This window comes from Penicillium odoratum, assembly GCF_028828045.1.
Source record: "Penicillium odoratum strain IBT 22623 chromosome Unknown utg000004l_segment0_segment0, whole genome shotgun sequence".
NCBI classification, from domain to species: Eukaryota; Fungi; Ascomycota; class Eurotiomycetes; order Eurotiales; family Aspergillaceae; genus Penicillium; species Penicillium odoratum.
The window spans coordinates 1,434,550-1,452,572 of record NW_026643146.1 but is presented as its reverse complement, the minus strand read 5'-3'; the positions used below and the strand labels follow the sequence as shown (position 1 = coordinate 1,452,572).

The 18,023-nt window shown below is 47.7% G+C and overlaps 9 protein-coding genes across 9 annotated transcripts; 3 read left to right on the top strand and 6 right to left on the bottom strand.

Moving 5' to 3' along the window:
• Positions 1 to 318: 318 nt before the first annotated feature.
• Positions 319 to 1,540, top strand: N7520_004809 (uncharacterized protein; the record flags this gene model as incomplete). Its single annotated transcript, XM_057138743.1, has 3 exons — positions 319 to 705; positions 755 to 1,184; positions 1,233 to 1,540. The coding sequence occupies 3 exons, from the start codon at positions 319 to 321 to the stop codon at positions 1,538 to 1,540; spliced, it is 1,125 nt and encodes a 374-aa protein (XP_056996950.1).
• Positions 1,541 to 2,345: 805 nt separating this feature from the next.
• Positions 2,346 to 3,324, bottom strand: N7520_004808 (RTA1 domain-containing protein; the record flags this gene model as incomplete). Its single annotated transcript, XM_057138742.1, has 2 exons — positions 2,346 to 3,232; positions 3,303 to 3,324. The coding sequence occupies 2 exons, from the start codon at positions 3,322 to 3,324 to the stop codon at positions 2,346 to 2,348; spliced, it is 909 nt and encodes a 302-aa protein (XP_056996949.1).
• Positions 3,325 to 5,202: 1,878 nt separating this feature from the next.
• Positions 5,203 to 6,817, bottom strand: N7520_004807 (cytochrome P450; the record flags this gene model as incomplete). The annotated part of the gene is made up of 2 exons (XM_057138741.1): positions 5,203 to 6,363; positions 6,413 to 6,817. 2 exons carry the CDS (start codon positions 6,815 to 6,817, stop codon positions 5,203 to 5,205), a joined length of 1,566 nt encoding a protein of 521 aa, XP_056996948.1.
• A 662-nt stretch (positions 6,818 to 7,479) lies between these two features.
• N7520_004806 (bZIP transcription factor) lies at positions 7,480 to 8,981 on the top strand (the record flags this gene model as incomplete). The annotated part of the gene is made up of 3 exons (XM_057138740.1): positions 7,480 to 7,752; positions 7,806 to 8,832; positions 8,878 to 8,981. The coding sequence occupies 3 exons, from the start codon at positions 7,480 to 7,482 to the stop codon at positions 8,979 to 8,981; spliced, it is 1,404 nt and encodes a 467-aa protein (XP_056996947.1).
• A 178-nt stretch (positions 8,982 to 9,159) lies between these two features.
• On the bottom strand, positions 9,160 to 9,514 carry N7520_004805 (uncharacterized protein; the record flags this gene model as incomplete). The annotated part of the gene is made up of 3 exons (XM_057138739.1): positions 9,160 to 9,205; positions 9,258 to 9,319; positions 9,371 to 9,514. 3 exons carry the CDS (start codon positions 9,512 to 9,514, stop codon positions 9,160 to 9,162), a joined length of 252 nt encoding a protein of 83 aa, XP_056996946.1.
• A 1,403-nt stretch (positions 9,515 to 10,917) lies between these two features.
• Positions 10,918 to 12,185, bottom strand: rad14 (DNA repair protein RAD14; the record flags this gene model as incomplete). The annotated part of the gene is made up of 3 exons (XM_057138738.1): positions 10,918 to 11,333; positions 11,396 to 12,017; positions 12,087 to 12,185. 3 exons carry the CDS (start codon positions 12,183 to 12,185, stop codon positions 10,918 to 10,920), a joined length of 1,137 nt encoding a protein of 378 aa, XP_056996945.1.
• Positions 12,186 to 12,343: 158 nt separating this feature from the next.
• On the bottom strand, positions 12,344 to 13,431 carry N7520_004803 (uncharacterized protein; the record flags this gene model as incomplete). The annotated part of the gene is made up of 2 exons (XM_057138737.1): positions 12,344 to 12,771; positions 12,864 to 13,431. 2 exons carry the CDS (start codon positions 13,429 to 13,431, stop codon positions 12,344 to 12,346), a joined length of 996 nt encoding a protein of 331 aa, XP_056996944.1.
• An 880-nt stretch (positions 13,432 to 14,311) lies between these two features.
• On the top strand, positions 14,312 to 14,793 carry N7520_004802 (uncharacterized protein; the record flags this gene model as incomplete). Its single annotated transcript, XM_057138736.1, is given in 2 exon segments — positions 14,312 to 14,341; positions 14,359 to 14,793. 2 exon segments carry the CDS (start codon positions 14,312 to 14,314, stop codon positions 14,791 to 14,793), a joined length of 465 nt encoding a protein of 154 aa, XP_056996943.1.
• A 738-nt stretch (positions 14,794 to 15,531) lies between these two features.
• Positions 15,532 to 17,925, bottom strand: N7520_004801 (uncharacterized protein; the record flags this gene model as incomplete). Its single annotated transcript, XM_057138735.1, has 6 exons — positions 15,532 to 15,577; positions 15,623 to 16,281; positions 16,334 to 16,394; positions 16,454 to 16,592; positions 16,644 to 16,704; positions 16,765 to 17,925. 6 exons carry the CDS (start codon positions 17,923 to 17,925, stop codon positions 15,532 to 15,534), a joined length of 2,127 nt encoding a protein of 708 aa, XP_056996942.1.
• Between the last annotated feature and the right edge of the window lie 98 nt (positions 17,926 to 18,023).

Sequence of the window (18,023 nt, the reverse complement as noted above, 5' to 3'; positions counted from 1 at the left end):
AATAGTACAATCTTCCAGTCGGGAGATTATTCTTTCGGGGCATTTTTAGGGATCCAATAGAAGAATCATCCGTCATCTTCTTGTTAGCACCACTCTGTTGGTTTAAACGTGCCGTAGTATGCAACGCAATCCGAGGTAAGGATGGTATCATCACGAACCCCGCATTGTCTAAGTAGACCGAACGCGAAAGTAAGAAGACTTGAAGGATTTGAAAGGGGAATTATTAACGAAACTCCTGTGAATATTTAAATCGCTGCATATCCATAGCTTGCTAGGTTTCGTGCAAAAGTAGATCTTTGCAGAAAGAACAAATCAAACATGGCTCCCGCCGCAATACAACAAGAACAGTCAGCCGAGATAGTCCCGATCAAATCATGGAGTCGTCCTGCACCAACCGAAGAAAAGCTTGATTGGGCTCCCCTGGTTGAAATTGACTTATCGCGATTCGATGAACCTGGTGGAAAGGAAGCGCTCGCGGAACAGTTATACGAAGCTGTGACGAAAGTCGGATTCTGGGTGGTGGTTGGACATGGCCTTGGAGAGGAGCGCATCCTCCGACAGTTCAGCATCGGCAATGCATTCTTCAAAGAGCCTCTTGAAGAAAAGCGAAGCTTTCCCTGTAATTTCGCCGAAGGTGAATATTTTGGTTACCGGGAGAATAGCCGCTGGATTGGAGAAACAGGAGTCAAGGATAATGTGGAAATGGTACTTTTTCTCGTCGCTTATGCGTGTTGGCCTAAACTGACCTGTGAAGCTCAATATTCCCAAGCCGATTTCTGCTTGGGAGGATGTTCCAAAGCACAGAATTGTTCGCCAAAACTGGGATGAGATCGCGAACTTTCATCGTGACCTTTTCGACAACGTTGTTCGGAAGCTGTTCGTCTTGCTTGCTATCACTCTTGAGCTACCTGAAGACTACCTTGTCAACGCCCATGCCTATGAAAGGCGTTCTGATGACCACTTGCGATATATGATCTACAACACCCGAACTCAAGAAGAATGGGATAAGGCACAGGGCTACACAAAAGGTGGCCACACAGACTTTGGTAGTCTCACACTACTCTTCTCTCAGCATGTTGCTGGGCTGCAGATCAGAACCCCAGAAGGCGCATGGAAATACGTGAAGCCTGTTGATGGTGGAATTACGTGTAATATCGCAGACACATTATCCTTTCTTACAAATGGTGAGCTCCCCGTGACATATGCGAAAAGCTACTGCTAATCATAAGTAGGTTTTCTAAAATCCACAATTCATAGAGTCGTCACACCACCAAGAGATCAGCTTACCATTCCTCGCCTTGGATTACTATATTTCTGCAGGCCGGGAGATCATACGGTTATGAGAACAGTGCCATCCCCTCTGCTTGACCGTCTCGGTCTGCTTACTGAAGAGGATAAAGACACGAGCAAGCCTGCTGCTACAGGAACAGAATATGTTCGTGCTCGGGTTCGTGATGTACACCATAAGACTGTTATTGATCGTCGGGAGAACACATCGTTCGAGTTTAAAGGGTTGAAGGTACAGAATCATTATGCATAGCCTGAAGTAGGAATCGGAAAGCTTAAACATAGTCCCTCGTTGGCTAAGTGTTTGTACTTCCGTCAGGTATGTATGACTTAGTGTGTAGTATTTATAGTTAACCCGCTGAATAATCGAGCACTTGCACTCCTTTCAATGTTATATTCTCCTCTCTTCGCTTCATGATATCCGCCTTCCTTCTGTTGAAGCTCTATAGACTATACCTTCCACTATATAATTAACAATTGTTTCCTTCTGTATATTGACCTGTCCATACTGCGTGGATAAACCAAGGTGCATTCCCATCTTCATTGCTCGTTTTAAAATGGCCACAATTTATAACTTTGGTAAAATACCTATTAGTTGCGAAACTTTCCAAGCACTTTCAAATTTATGGTCTCTTGCCGTTTCCTTTCACTTCACCTTGTGACTACTTATACCCCACCTGAATCCCCACATTTCTCTTCTTGTGATCCCCTTAAGTAGCTCTATCTCCTTATGAAAGATTTACCCATCAAGGTTACCGGGACACGAAGGTCTACACCGATACACAACACCAAACTGCGTAAGAATCCAAAGATGCTTGTCTTGAACTCTTAATTCAATTCGCTAATTGCAAGCCCCTGACTGAGTATCCTTGTTGATGCTTGTATTTCTAAGAGGTAATTGTCTGATTTAACGGCTGGCACTGTCACACTCCTTCTTCCATTTCCCTTTGGCTTATTTTAGCATCAGGATCAATGAATTTTCTGTGATCGCCGCGTTGAGAACTTTCAGCATTTCTAAGGAATGAGTAAAGGTTGATCAATTAAGTATTAACATCCGCTTATACATTATGATGAGTAACAAGAGTGTTCGATTCAGCATGCAAGTGCGCTTTCTCGTCACGATCGTTCACCTTAGCCCCGAAACAGCGACCCGGATGGAAGATACCAAGTAAAAGGACCACAAGTGCGATAGGCGCAAACTCGAGACATGCGAAAAATATCTCATTGGTCGATAACTTTCCACCTAGACCCTCAGCTGTCTCCGCGAGACGGAAGATAGTCCTCAGATAGACCATGATAGTCGCAACGGAAAAGGCAACGCAGAATATTTGATACCCGTGCTGCTTGATGGCATGTCGAGCTCGGAATTGAAATGTCGCCACTAAGATGACGAAAATGCTCATCGCAAAGACCTGGTAAGCTAGACCTGCCAGCAGGATATGGTTCGCCACGGTAGGGTCTTCCCTATCAGACTCTTTCACACCGACGAGACACGCGCCCGCGATCTGAACGATCGTTGAGACCGCGTCTGAAGTGATGAAGAATCCCAGAATTACTTTTGGTCGGAGGAATGAGTATTGGCTCCCCAGTCGGGAGATTAGCGCTGAAAGAATCGTGTAGATACCCGCTGCGAGAAATACTGGTGCAGTGACGATGAAGAAATATTGAAGGACGAAGTAAATTAGGTTGTATGGGTCCTGTTCGGCTGATAGCGATCGTGCAATGTATCCGATGATCTCGAAAATCAGGCCTATGGAGAATGTCATCCACCACCAGCTGCGTGTCGTGAAGTTTTGTGCGGTATGTGCGATCAGGTGAATGAAGAACCATGCAGCAGCAAAGGCTGCAAGGCCGATGGAGGGCGTGTAGCCGTAGATGATGATGCTAGTATCATTTTTCCCGTTGGGATTGGGGAAATTTGGGTCCACGTAGCCGAATGAACGACCTGGTCAGTTTGAGATGATTAGCATCGCTTCATTTTCCATTTTCAATGAGCTACTCGTTAGAAGACATACGAACGATATTTGGATTAATCATTTGGGTCTACACGACATGGACCTTATATGCAAAGCTGGAGGTAGCCTTATGTGGTGACAACTGATTGCTCTCGCCTGTCAACGGTTGGGAAGACATCCCTTATGTATTGTCGCCAAGGAGTAAACCAAGAGAACCAAGTAAAATTCATCGTAGGTGGCACTGCTCGAAGCTCTAACCGAGGTGTGCAGGTTTGTACATGGCGTTCACGCAGCAGCCTTTCATTCGTCGTCGTCACCTTCTCCACTATAAATCCCCTGATCGAAAGTTCGATCGATCCACGATCACCAATCAAGTCGGTCGGGGGTTGGTCCTGACAGCTCAGATTTGATTGACACATGACGTACCATAAAGCCCAAGTCAAAGTCGCGAATTAGATATTTCCACGTAAGGCGAAGTTCCCGCCAGTCATCGGCTCAGGTTCAACGACGTGCTAAAATTTGCTTGCAAATCGGAAGTGGAATCTGGGCAATTTAAGGTAAAGAGCCTAATGAGACCACAATAGAAATGTGGGGCCAGCACGTGAAATCTTCACAAAATGCGAGTCATAGTAAAAACATGATACAAGGTCCTTTTAACAACGTATTTGGACACAGAATCCTTGGGTAGCAAGAACTGCCGACGGCCAAAGGCGCTTTGACCCAGATCCTAGACCCACAACGCAGGACGACTACCATAACGACCGAATTAAATAGAGTTTCGGTCTACGATCAGTACCGCAATCAAATGATGTTAGTGACAGCTAACGGAGTATGCGATCAATAACAATGATGGCGCTGAGCTCTTTGACTTCGGTATAACACTATCAAACGACCTGGTCTTCACACTCTCGCTATAGACGTCCCCTACAACAATCGCTGCTCAACTGAAGACGAAAAGCCCGATGAGATGCTGCCACTGATCGTCAAAGGTCCAGGACTGAAGTATTTTGCCTTCTACGGCGGCTCGCCTGTAAATGGTGTTCAACATCAAGTTCTGGCCACTCTTAGAGGCAATTCCAAACTGTGACCAACACTGTGTGACTTTCACCTTCTGGGCAACGGATGGTAAATGGAACGAGACTGTCAGGATGCATGCGGCTACTGCTGAAGGTAATTCACAGCGCATGTTCGAGAAGACCAAGATTCTCGGCTTTCAAACCCTAGGCTAGGCTGTTTGCACGAGAGTTCAACCGCATATGCAATAAAGGCTCCTGGTATCTATTTTGACCTTTTTTATGGCCGTGATTATTTTCTTAATAAATATCAGCCTTTATCAATATCTGTTGGAGATGGACGTCAGGTGACCATGCGTGACACTCTGAATCACTCCGGTTTGACCAGCGCTGTAGATAGAAGATGTCGCCTAACGAGACTTCTGTCACTTTATCTTTTTCTTAAGAGATACTGGCATCAGCTTATCCTAGGCTTCAGGATGTCAATATCATTTTGATATATTTTTTCCTTCAGTCATCCGTAGTTCTTTAATTTGTATACCAGTAGCCTATTCCCTCAAGTTAACGGTCTGTTTTCCAGTTATATCTACCCCCGACAAATATCACTATATTATCCTCAAAATACCTGAGAGCCCAACTAGGTATTGGGCTGATACTCAAATGGGGTTTACGCAATCTATACAGCAATCGCAAAAAGGGTACATGATTCTAAAATGGATATAGCTGTTGGAAAAGGTAATCAGGGTAATATATTAGATCTGCAATCATTCATAATAGTCGTATCAGACAAATTTGTCTCACTCAAGTGCTCTGTCAGTACTTATCTGTACTATACAGTCCGCAAAGTAACAATACAAATTAACACACAAATTTGCAATTTGCCTCCAGATGCCCTATGCCATATTAATATAAGAGAGTGGGGATTACAGTCATATCCCAGCAGATATCTAGGCATCATCGGCCTCGTGCATGCGGACAGTCAACAGATCAGCCGGGCACATAGTCAATGTCAATCCGTAGCGAATAGGCTGATCAGGGTTGACATCCTCAATCTGGTCAAAGCGCTGAAGCAAACGAACCAGCACATACCCAGCCTCAGTGAGGGCAAATTGCTGACCAATACAGATACGAGGGCCACCATTAAACGGAACATATTCCCATCCAGCCTTGCGATTGGCGAAGCGCTCGGGCTTGAACTCTTCAGCGTCAGGGCCCCAGATATCCTTGCGGCGCTGCATGACGAATGTGCTGTACGCGACTGAGTCGCCCTTGCGAATGTAGACGGGAGACTCGCCGTCCGGACCACCGCCACGGGGAATGGTGGTGTCACGGGTAGCGGAGCGACGGTTGAAAGGAACGACGGGGTAGAGACGGAGAGCCTCGTTCATACAGTACTGCAGGTACTGACAGGATTTCAGGGCAGCGAAGGTCATGTTTTGGGGGTTGGAGTAGGTTCCGAAGGTCTCGATGATAACCTCACGGAGCTTGCGGAAGATCTCGGGGTTGCGTGCCAGGGAGAGAACGGTCCAGCTGAGAAGGGAAGCAGTGGTGTCGCGACCGGCGAGTAGAATGTTGAGTAACTGGGAGCGCAGCTCGATCGGGTCACGGGTGGTAGCGGCGAGAGCATCTAGGAAAACGTATTTGCCGTTCTCTTCATCGGGCACCTTCTTTTCGCTTTCAAGGTTCTTCAATGTGGCGGCGACGATCTTGTCCACAAAGGCGTGGACCTGCTTGTCTGAGTGTCGGGCTTCCTTGGTCTCTGCGAGGAATGAAAGGCGTTCGAACCGGGCACGCTGGGTACAGACCCACTGAGACTTGTCGAAGTAGTTGGCAAAGTTGTCTCCTGGACGCTCGAGGCCTTGGAGGGCCTGAAGTTGGCTCTCCACACTCTCTCCAAACAGGAACTCAGTGGCAGAGTCCATGGTCAGGCGGAAGAAAATGCTCTGGATGTCGGTAGCCGCAGTCCACTTATTAGCGCCAACCGGCAAGGCCTGCATCGCCTTCTGCACATGTGTTTCTTCCAACTCCAGCTGGCTGATTTGATCACGGGTAAATTGCGGACGGAGAAGTCCGCGCGAGTGGTTCCATTCCTGGCCATCAGCAGTGAACTATAGCCGTTAGTATTGTGACATGGTCCATCCACGTCACTTCACTTACGATTCCGGTTCCCAGCAAGGGGTTCAAATTTCGGCGACGGGGAGCTCCAAGTTCAAAGTCTTTGAACTGAGTTGCTAGCACGGCTTGGACGTTCTTGGGGTCGATGGTGAATGTCACGTCTTGTCCGAGGTTGCGAATGATGAAGGTTGAGACAAATCGATTTTCCTGCTCGGTCATCATTTGGCAACGGCGCTGTGACAGCAGAGGGATGGTTTTGGTCTTGTCGGCAGCCATTGATTGTTTGAGAGTTTCAATTCCGATCGGATCTTTACAGGGCAAACGAGGCACACTGCCACAGCCCAGAGATCGAGCTTTGCGAGCATGTTGCCATGAGTTGATAGCCAACCGAATGATCTGTAGGATCACCGCAGCACCTAGAAAGCCTAGAATAAAAGTAGGCGTCATATTGAGGAATTGGTTATTTGAACCCGCCACAGAGGAGATGTGGACACGCAGGGGGTTTTGATCATATTTATGCCCTGCATATTGCAACCTCGGTAGCTGTCATAGCGGGCGGTGGAACGCACTGACTGTATACGACGATCCTTGGATTGAACCAATGAAAACGGAAACGGAGGTCAGAGTAGATCCTCTCCGATCGGGTTTCGCCCTTTTTACATTCAACTCCGATTATCACGGGCCAAGTCACTCGGGATGGGTCTATGGAATAGATCCACCACCAGAGATTCGCCCGGACAAGACCGAGCAAGCGAGTCTACCGGAGATGAAACCGTGTTAGGGGATGGCGTCCCCACACTTCTTCATAACCGGGAACTATGATGAAACATAAGAGTTCGGAGGTTGAATACTAAATTTTGAACATAACAGTCGTATTTCCATAGGTTTTTGTGGATCTATCGGATTTCAAGTATAACGTTAGACACGTTGAAATGCATACTAAAACGTTCTAAAATCTTGCTAGTTTATTATTTAGTGCGTGGCGTTTTGTGCAAAGTTATGACTAAGCTTAGATATGGGCCGAGGCAAACTTAATACGATTATTGATCAAACATCATAAATCTTCTAGCTTTCTCGAGTTGAAGTTCTAATTCATTTCCCCCAGATCAATGCCTGGTACCTATTCACACATAGACATGCTATCCGGCACTCTGTCAGCCAGATCCTACCTTGAGCTAGGCGAATTAGCTCCAGGGGCTGAAACACCACAAAGCTTGGACTCAGCCCCAGGGACCCCTCTAGAGGCTGAGAGCAGGTCGGGCCCGCACTTACGACCCAGACGGAGACAGACAAAGTCGGAGAAGACCGAGACGGGTCCAGCATCCGTACGTAAGCGAGGCCGACCTAGGCTGGAGACAGCTAAAGATGCCGCTGCGATCGAAGTACGAATTACACTTAAGTAACGCCCCAACATCGCCAGCTAATTACTTCATAGGAACGGCGCATGCAAATCCGTCGCGCACAACGTACCTACCGAGAGAAGAAAGAATCCACTATCAAAACACTCAAAACGCGTGTAGATGTGCTGGAACAGGCACTCCAAAACGTATCCGACCTACTCACGGACAGCTCGTCAATTCCACATGACCAAATTCAAACCAAACAACTCATCTTAGCTGAAATTAACAAAGCCCGCTCATTCTCGGATGAGACTTTTTCACATAATAACCCTGAGTCTCTCCGCGATATATTCGGATACAATGTCTCTCCCCAATACACATCACTCTGCAGCTCTAAATCCAGCGCCGGATCCATTCCCAGATCGCCCTCCCCACTTCTAAACCGCCTCTTTCCCGAAACAACGATCTATACCTACAGCCACCAGGAATCGGATCTATCCCGCCGCCTTCACCGCTTCTGTCTTGAACACACATACCGCTGGCTGACAGATCCACATTCCGACCCTGTTCTCATGACCCGCGTCTTTGGCCTCCTTCCATGCATCCATGACATCCCCGGCGTTTGCCGGAACTTTCGACGCATTCTTCGCTCGGAAATCGGTAATCCGCTCGAGAGCTCCAAGCTTCCATTTTATACACTTGGCGGCGCGGGGACCCATTTTCCTCGTGCTGATGAGCCTAAGAATGTGCGCAGACCGGGGAAGATCTTGCGGAGGTTAGTGAGGATTATGAAGAGGGGTGGCATTCAAGATTGGGACGAGGATTGGAGTGGAGATGTTGAGCTTGATGAGTTGGAGATGGCGGTTAGTACGGAGAATCGGATGCGCGCGCTTGATCTTGATGGCGATTGGTTCGATTGTCGTGATGTTCAAGGGTATCTCGAGTATTGTGGTGTTGTCCTTGATGGGTCCTCGCTGTTGCTGGATGTACCTGCTCAGACGGTTGGGGATCTTTATAGGGGGTCTAGGTCATATGGCTTGAGTGGGAACTCGGGTGACATGGGCCACTGGGGGTCTCCGGACCAATCTACTTACGTGCTAGATGTAGAGTGTTTTTTCAACTGTGAGTCCTTCTCCAAGACTAGCCTTACTTCACTAACCTCGACAGTGTTGTTGGTCAACTTGAGGATTCTAGGCCGAGCCCCTGGATTTCGACGATGGGATGTGGACGCGGCTCTGCGGACATCGATCCACCGGCGGTCCTTTGGTTAGATCACGATACGATTGCTCCATTCCATTTCAAATTGTCATTTCATTTGCTATTGGGTATATCGCATAGCCATCCGTGCCACATAAAGAAAATCGCAGACCCACGGACGCTCAAAACAACCCGAGTAACCTCATCTGCTTATTCCATGCATCTTCCCGCCCCGTGCGGAATCGTGGTAATCTAGCAGCAAATCTCGCAGCACTCGAAGCAAGCAAGACCGGCACAACTAGAATGAATTAGCCCCCAAACCCCAATACCAATACCACGACGAAACTTACATTCCGCAGCAAAAACCGCCGCCACCACCGCGCAGCTGCATCTGCATCTGCTCCTGGGATGCCTGACGAACAGTTAGTTTTATTTAATTGACCGCCATTCAGTCTGGACATACCGGCTGTTCAGACACGACGTTGTTGGTAGAAGGGGCAGCAGGGCTAGAAGGCTGCTGCATAGCGACCGTGTTGGCGTTCCAGGTGTTCTCCTGAGCGCACTCAGCCTCAGCGGGGCCAGACTTGAAAAAGTTGAAGTTGAACATGACGACGGTTGGTGACCGAAACTTTGAGGAGGAAGAGAGATGGGGACGATTTAAGTGAATCGGAGGGATCGGCGGAAACTAAAGAAAATTAAATTTTGTATGTAGTAGCGGATACAGTTTGAATGTGGAGGATCGGCTTGGATTAAGTACTGACGCGGTTAGTGTCCCCCAATCAATTCCAGCCGCTTAGCTCCTTGTGTCGCATACCAAGACCAGGGTCTGCATGATCCGGTGCTAAGTATAGTGTCGGACTTGGAATGGTGTTGCCTGAACTGGTTATGGAGTACTGCGCCCTTAGCTGCGCCCATACACCGCCACTATGCATAGAAACTTATGAAATGCCTCATTATATTCTTACTTATCCGTCTATTCACAGACTTGAATATACGTCTAGGCATCTTTGTAATCTTCCAATATCTTCATAGTCTATGTTCCACGCCACTATCGTCAACAAACACGGCACGCGGACGAAAAGTGTGCGTGTGCCGCTCAGCCCTAAAGGGCGGGCGGAGTGCCAAGACTCTTGGCAGTCCCATATTGGATAATCATGGCTTGGCGAGAGCCCCGTCTGATTGCAAGACGACTTACAATCAGTCATGATTATATACTGCATAGTAGAAACCTACCCAGCTAAGACCATGATAATCCTCAATTCTTGGCGTATCCTAATCGCCAGCTCAACGCCTTCTTGCCTGTTGTACCATGGCTATCAGCTGACTCCTGAAACTGAAACCGAAATTAAGTAGTGACCCGGTGGCGTACCGCTAGCCCCCAGATAGGGATTACGCCCAGAAAGCAGTAGCTTGCGGTCAAGGCGATCGTCTTGAAACTATCCGAGCCATGCTGGATATCGCCATCGACTGTTATTGGGATGTGTCCCTGGGCGACAGGGGCGTATATTCCGATGGTGCCACGTTTGACGGGACGCCATCTAATTGGCGACCGCCCTAATTGGAGTTTACGATTTAATTGACGTCGTGATGGATTGCCAGCCCGGAATTTTTGGGCGAACATACTGTTGTATCGTCAATCGTTATGATCTGGACATCTGCATGAAGTACGGATTCTGAAGACTCTCTATCTTGTTGAGTGTAGTGAGCTATAGTTAGGGGTTAGCATACAAGTACTTTTTAGATTTCGGGACCTCTTCTCTGTATACTAATCTTAACTTGTTGACTAAGATGGATCCTAGTATGGATATTAGGTATGTATTTAGGTATGGATATCCATATAGTACTATTCACCTGGGCATGCAACTTAGATAGCGTACATCGTCATGTAGATTTTCGGACTGCTCTAAGCCTTGAAAATCAGGGTGTTCATCTGGGCAGCCACATACATACTCATGATCTCGTAAATTATGCTCACAGGCTAAAGTCAGTGCTATGTATGGTACACGGAACTCAGAATTCCAATTCTTCCACTTCCATACCGCATGCCACACACGTCTTGACCGGTATGCCCGTCTCAGGGTTCTCTACAGGTCGACCCCATTCGTGCACATGCTTCCGGTTACTACTGAGATCATCTCCAAACTCTCCACCGGAAGCGCCTTGCCGATTGCGACGGTAGGCTTCAACCCGGGTGCGTTTCTTGAGGTCCTGCAGCTTGGTCTTAAACTTGGCTTCCCGTCGTTTCTTCTTATCGGTTTCGCGCCGCTCAAACTCCGCATCCAATGCTTCGGCGGAGCCCCACTTTTTATCTGATAATGCATATTCCTCAACCTGGTACCGAAGATAAAGCATCATGTTATTCCACGTTGACTTATGCGGATTGGGTTTTTCGAGACGGGGAAGAAGCTCTTCATCTCGTAGTTCAGCTGCGAAAAGCCATTAGCAATACTCTAGAATTGATATGCATGTTATTGTTGAGGAAACTCACGGTCGGTCAAAAGGTAATCTTCTTTCGCCTCGGTTTTGGTGAGGAGACTGTACTTCTCCGGGTATTTGTCCTTACACGCATGACAGATACGGCACCGGAGCTCCTCTTCCCACTTCCAGTCGATTTCCAGGCTGCCACATTCACGACATATCTTTTGCTTGCTTTTGTCATCCAGAACACTCAAACCTGGCTCAAAGGGTCCTTCATGGTTCCGCCGTAACGACTGTAGTAGCTTCTGACGCTCCCAATCTTTTTGGGTCATATGCGCTGGCTTCTGTTCTTGCTTCTCATCAGGAACATGAAGAACCTTATTGAATGGATCATCCTCCTGGGTCAGGAACCCGCCCTTTGTATCTGTCATCTTACTGAAATCGAAGTCGACATATGAGGAAGTGAAATTGCGGGCAGGTTTGATCGCATCCAGTGGTCGATTAGACGTGGAGATATCCGAACGTGCATCACGCATCGATGCGGGATTGGATGCTGTCATCGAGTTGAACGAGCGTTTGACACCTTGTGTGGGTTGTACGGTCCGGGGTCCTGTAGTGGCGGAGGGCGAGCCTTTGGAGATTTCAGCTTCCCGCAGCTCCCGCAAAGCTTTAGCTTTCATGCGATTCTCTTCCTAGCGATAATGTATGTTAGCCGAATGGATCTGCCATATCAAAAGATGTTTCTCTGATTAAACACTCACAATCTTCCTTAGCTGCTCGGGGGTGATGGGGCCGCGAGGCAGCTGCCCAGGCCCAGCAGCATTTTGCCGCGGAGGTGTTGAAGGCCGATCCGCTGACATCTTCCTGTGGATATGACCGTCACGGAATTTTGTGGGATACAGAGGGCAGAGTGAGGGTGCAAAAAGGCGAACCTTACAGGGCGAGGCGGCAAGACACGTATTCACGTGACCGCGCGTATAGTGGGTAATACGTCATTGGTTAATGCACTGATCGATCGCTAAGAGTCGAAAACATCCTCGTCGCGATCCTGTCCGTATAACACCTCACATACACCACCAACCGGAATGTCCATGACTGCATCTGTACCCTCACTCCATATTTCCCACCAATTGACCTTGCGGTTTTGCGGGCCCATAATCTGGAAAGATGTAGCACCAGGCTTCATCTTTGTCGCTCCACCAGGTCTTCGTCGCGCCTTCCCATCAATAACCGCGACATTGGCAACTTCATCAACAATATTTTCAATGCTGTTCATGGGCAAGGTGAGGTATCCTGTATTGTACGAGGCGAGCGCGACGTAGATATAAACGATGGACATCACCAGCCAGGACGGGATGGCCAGAGACCACCAACGGTTCGGGTAGTAATAAATTCCGAGCTGATGAAGGAAGGGCGACGGGAGATATGACCATAATAGATAAAACACTAAGAGCACTGAGTGTTAGCAAATGCACGAGAAAAGCCTACGGGCGTTGGGAATGGCGCCACCTGGCGGTCGAAATTTGATCAATACTCACAAAAAGCAAGTGACGAAGCTAAGTAGAGCACAAATCCGTAGTATTCGTAGGTCGGGACCTTGGGGCTCGCACGGGGAACGGTGGTTGCACGCCGGGCCGACTTGGCCACAGCAGCCTCCGTGTCGTTTGGAGTCTCCACATCAGAGCTATCTGGTGTCGTAGGACGTGAAGTTGTTGTAGAGAATGGTGGCCGAAGCAAAGATGTCAGGGAAGGAGAGGGTGGCAGAGGCGTGGGCGGCCGATTGTAAAAGGGGGGCGCAAAGGCATTGGGCCCGTGGAGGGAGCTGGAGGATTGTCTGAATGGATGATCGCGCCCAATTTCGTCGGCCGAGTCATCGGACTCTGAATCGGATAATGTTTGGGGATCGAGAGAATAGTGAGACTGGAAATCGGCATCGTCCTCGACCTCGACCTCGTCGTAGCTAGGGGACGTGACGCTTTCATCTTCGGGAAACGATCCCTGTGCATCTGTGGGCGATACCAACCCGTCCATCAAGGGCGGAAATGGCTGCTTGGACTCAAAGGACGGCCCAAAGCCCATCTTTTCTGAGGTTGGATTTTCTTCCATGCGATTGCCAGAGAAAAAGATAACCTGTTGAGCGTTTAGTTGACCAGTGGGCCGCGGACCCTTTTCTGCCAGCAAGCCGTGCTGAATCCCACCGCTCCCACTGCTGTCCCACGCCGTTATTCAGAAAGACCCTTGAACCTCACCATGGTCTGCCATAGAACCTTCGTCACAATTTGAGATACAATATTTCGAGTGAAATTCTGAAAGGATTATCTTGCGTGGAACATGGAGTTGTATGATATACCGAACTGGAGATGGACTAAAGTATGGCTGAGAGTATATGTATATCTCAACTGCTTCATTTAACACAATCTTGCATCTATATCTATTTCAACAAAACTCACGAATTATTGACTCAAGGGCTTTGTAACTTATGTGTACTGGACTTCAAATTCATTTAAAACTTTATCGTATGCTTGCATGACTAATATATTACACAATCTCAGGCAATTCAGGCAATAAATCTAATGTATGATTATAACCTCACTTGCGGCGGTCCATTCCAAAATTGGTCCTGGCATATTCTAACACTTTCTACACGTGCCAGCCACCAAGGGTCTGTTATGTAACATTTACACATCTGGCCTAAGTACATGTGCTGGCTAATGCGTTTTATTCCCTTATACTTTTTTGCCTTCTAAGTCCAATATCTCAAGACAGGCATCAAATCTTTGTTCAATGTTTTTGCTAATTATCATCCTTATTACAAAGTCAGAGGCACAAACAATAAACCCGCGCATCCAAAAGAGTGTGATCAGCCGTCCACGTATATACCCGTGAGAGCTCGGCGGTGTAATGTTAAAAGACCACTGCAGGGCCTCTTGCCATATACAACGACCAAAGAGATAAGGGTACCGACTTCCGGGATTACTTGTAGCAGATGACATTACCACCGACCTGTTTCTGCTTAGTGTCTTTTACTTTCAGAGAAGGGGCAAAACAGAAACTTACGCCAACCTGTTTGTGCTAGCAGCACAGCTGTGGACCGTTGCATCCACCACCACCACTACCAGTATTCTTAGTATTACCTGGGTCACCTGGGCCCCCTGGGCCCCCTGGACCACCTGGGCCTTGCATCAACGTGCAGCCCGTTCCCTCTCCTTCAATTCCCAGGATACTGAGACCACCGAGGATATTGTCAAGATTAGGACCAACCACCTTGCAGCACCATTGTTGGCCTTGCGGGCACCGGGGTTGTTGGGGGCTCCCGGCTCGTTCTTCAAGAGAAACGAAGTCCTCAGTCGGATAAGCGGCGGCCATGCCAGCGGGTTTAAAAGCAGCAAGGATGTTCTTCACAAGCATGATGAAGAGATTGTTGGAAAGCGAGTTGGTTCGTACTTTGTTGCGATGGATGAATTGTGAGTTGGAATGAGACGAGTACAGGTGGAATCTTGAGGTTGGAATGAGACGAGTACAGGTGGAATCTTGAGCCTTTGAATATTTTTCTCGACGTCTTTGAACACAGCTAGTCCAAGTTTTGATTTATTTGTCTTACCGTTGATGGTTCATTGATGATCGATCTAGATCGAGATGATGATGGATGATCATATCACCTTCTTGGCAAGATGTACAAATCGCAGCTGTGCATACTCGTTCAAAGCTCGTCTCTTGACCCGGTACCCCGCTCTCATGTAGATCCGAAGCTTTTCAGCGGTTCGTTGCTAGAATCAGATCGAGATCGGTCACTGAAACAGAGTTGCGGGGCTCAAGGAAAGCTTTTTTTTAGTAGAGATTCTGTGGTAGAACGTCCGGCATAGAGGATAGTTGTGGTACTCAGGTCTAGAGCCCTGTTCTCGGCAGAAAGTTCCCCAACTAATAGAATGTCTAGATCCTAAAGCGATCAGGTGAACCAGGGCGTTGGGTGATGAGGGGGAAATACTTGGTGATCCACTGATGGAATTTGAATCAAACAGGAGGCCACCGAGCCGAAGTTGATAGCATCAAGAATAAAGACTGGAATTAAGAATCCCATTTAACTTCGAAGAGAATCGACGAGAGGAGCAATTGAAATTTCCGGCTTCAGGTGCTTATTTTTTCCATTATAAGAATCCGTTATTGTATATCTGAACTGCCAATCTGCAACAATACTTAGGACAGTCCCTAGATGACTTGAGAGCCATTAATTTCCATAGTAAACATGTAGCCACTGCATATTTTCAATCTCTTCTATCAGAATCCTACAGGTACATACACCTTCAGCTTCGACATGACTGTCCGAATCATCCCCTGTATCTTCTTTGCCGAAGGAAACTTCGTAGAGAAAGCTTCCAATAGATCGACGGCTAACTCTAGGTCGTTAATAGCCCTTGCATGATCCAATACCAAAGAAATATTTTCGGTTTGGGCAGTAGAAGTATACATAAGAGACAGTGCCGAGTTGAATATTGCCACGAGATTCAGCCAATTGTATGCAAAACGACGTTGTCTATGCATGTTGATGGCTTGTCGTATTGCCATGCCCGATGCTTCAGCCAAGATCTTCATTTTGGCTGTGTCCAAAACAGGGCTCAAAGGCGAGGGTCGATAAAGCATGATCACGTGGGTATAATAGTTTAGGTCAAACCAACTGGTACATAGATGTGGTACTTTCGATTGAAGGTCTGGCAAGGGGAATGGCATGCTGCGCCGCCAGTCAAGTAAGCGCTTGTGGAGGAGTTGGAGAGTTTTTTCCCGGGCTTCGGGGCTTTGCTCTTCGCTGTATTTTGGAGAGTGGACTCGGCTGCCAATATCGCTAGCAATCCTTCTGAGTGCTAGGATATGGAGTGGTACTGCCATTGTAGATGGCTCCAGATTTCCCGTCGAAGTTATTCCATCTGGTTTGATGTTTTCATCTTCAACGTCAGAAAATGGCTGGAAAGAATTAGCGAAAGGATAGTTCCATAAATGAAATGAAATTGCAAACCTCAACAGTGATATCATCGTCTTGAATTGCGAAAGGGCGACCAAGAGCCAGAGACACGACGCTAAAAATGAAATAATGAGTTGATCAAGTCGAGCCAAACATAGTATGGGCTCGACATACCGGTCCATCATATAAAGGCAGAAAAACAACCTCTTTTGTTGCTCGGCTGCATCTACAGCCAGAGATTCATATACTTCTGCTGTGTGGAGACCCATTCCGGTAGCCATTCGAGCCGCAACACCGACTAAAAACCAAGTATCTATAGGAGTTAGTTGCAAGAAATCATAAATGCGCCTAGACTATGACATACTGGGGCCAATCTTATTAAAAAATGAGTATGACACCTGCAGCATCAGAACTTCGAGGCCGGCCTAGTTTAAAGAAGGATCAGTACCATCTCCTCGGATCGATTCATAGACATCCGTTCTTACCAAATCCCCACATCCCATCGCTGGTTCAAAGTAGGTCATGGCCTTGTTGAAGAATTGCACTGACTCGGTCTCGTCCATCAAAGAAACTGAACAGTATGTTGTAGAACCAATTGCCAAAACCATCCAGATTCGGAATTGCCACAGAGGAGACTGCGCCAGTGGGTCTAGGGGATCAGCATAAATCCCCCATAGCACAGCCTCAAACTCGCCCTTCCTAATCATCGGATAAAGAGTATGAGAATGAGCAAAGTAGAACTCTAGAATATAGCTGATATGAGAAGGTTCCAATAGCGCGAGGCCCATCGAGTCCTCAAAGTCGTCAACGGCGGTGTTTCCCAGTGACGAATTCAAGGGTAAGGGACTGGCTAAGGAAGGATGCATTTCGAAAAAGACTGGATTCAAATTGGAAGATGTATCGGGCTCTGATTCGTAGTTCTGTTGTTGATTGTCATCAGCTTCCTCATCAAACACAAATCCATCCTGGTCCGGTGATAGACGCCGTAGGACCGCCTGGGTGAGTTTGGCTAAGGAAAGGCCCGAGGATGAGCCTAAATATCGCTCGGCCGCCGCTTCTAAAGAGAGAAGCCTGAGCTCTTCAGCAAGGCTTTCCGCACGTGGAGCAGAAAGACGGCCATTTTTGGGCGAAACAGGCAAATGATTGATAGTGGGGACTGGGTTCGTGTCGGACGTTAGCGGAGGGGAGTGGTGTGTGACGCTGTCTGAGTGCAAGAAAGCATTTCCTAGATCGGTAAGGTGGGCATCCGTGTCTCGATCCCATGTATAAGAGGGTGGTTCATTCTGAGATGTCTGGGGCGTCAGAGCCGATGCAAGTCTCTGTTCAAGGTCCTTAACTCGTCGCTCTAGCTGTCGTACATAACTATTTGAATTAGCTTCGGGGTGTCTGGAAACTCTGGGTGGAGTCATACGCGATCGGATATGATGCCACTTGAGCTTCATCATCGACAAAGCTACATGTGACTTTGGCATGTTGACACGCGTGGCATTGCGGCAGTGTCTTGTCGCACCGTTTCTTTCGTCGGTGACACCGCTTGCATGAGTTCTCTGACCGTGCCGCTGATTCCAGCATTGCTCTTTGATGAAGCAAACTGCGAGGGGGAAGATAGTGGGGAATATAGTGGGGAAGATAAGGCCAGGATTCATTAGATTAGTGATTACTTTTCAGGTTCTTGTCTGGTGACTTGTCGTCGGATCTACTCTTGACGGTTCAGAAAAAATAAATACCGCCTATAGGACTCGTT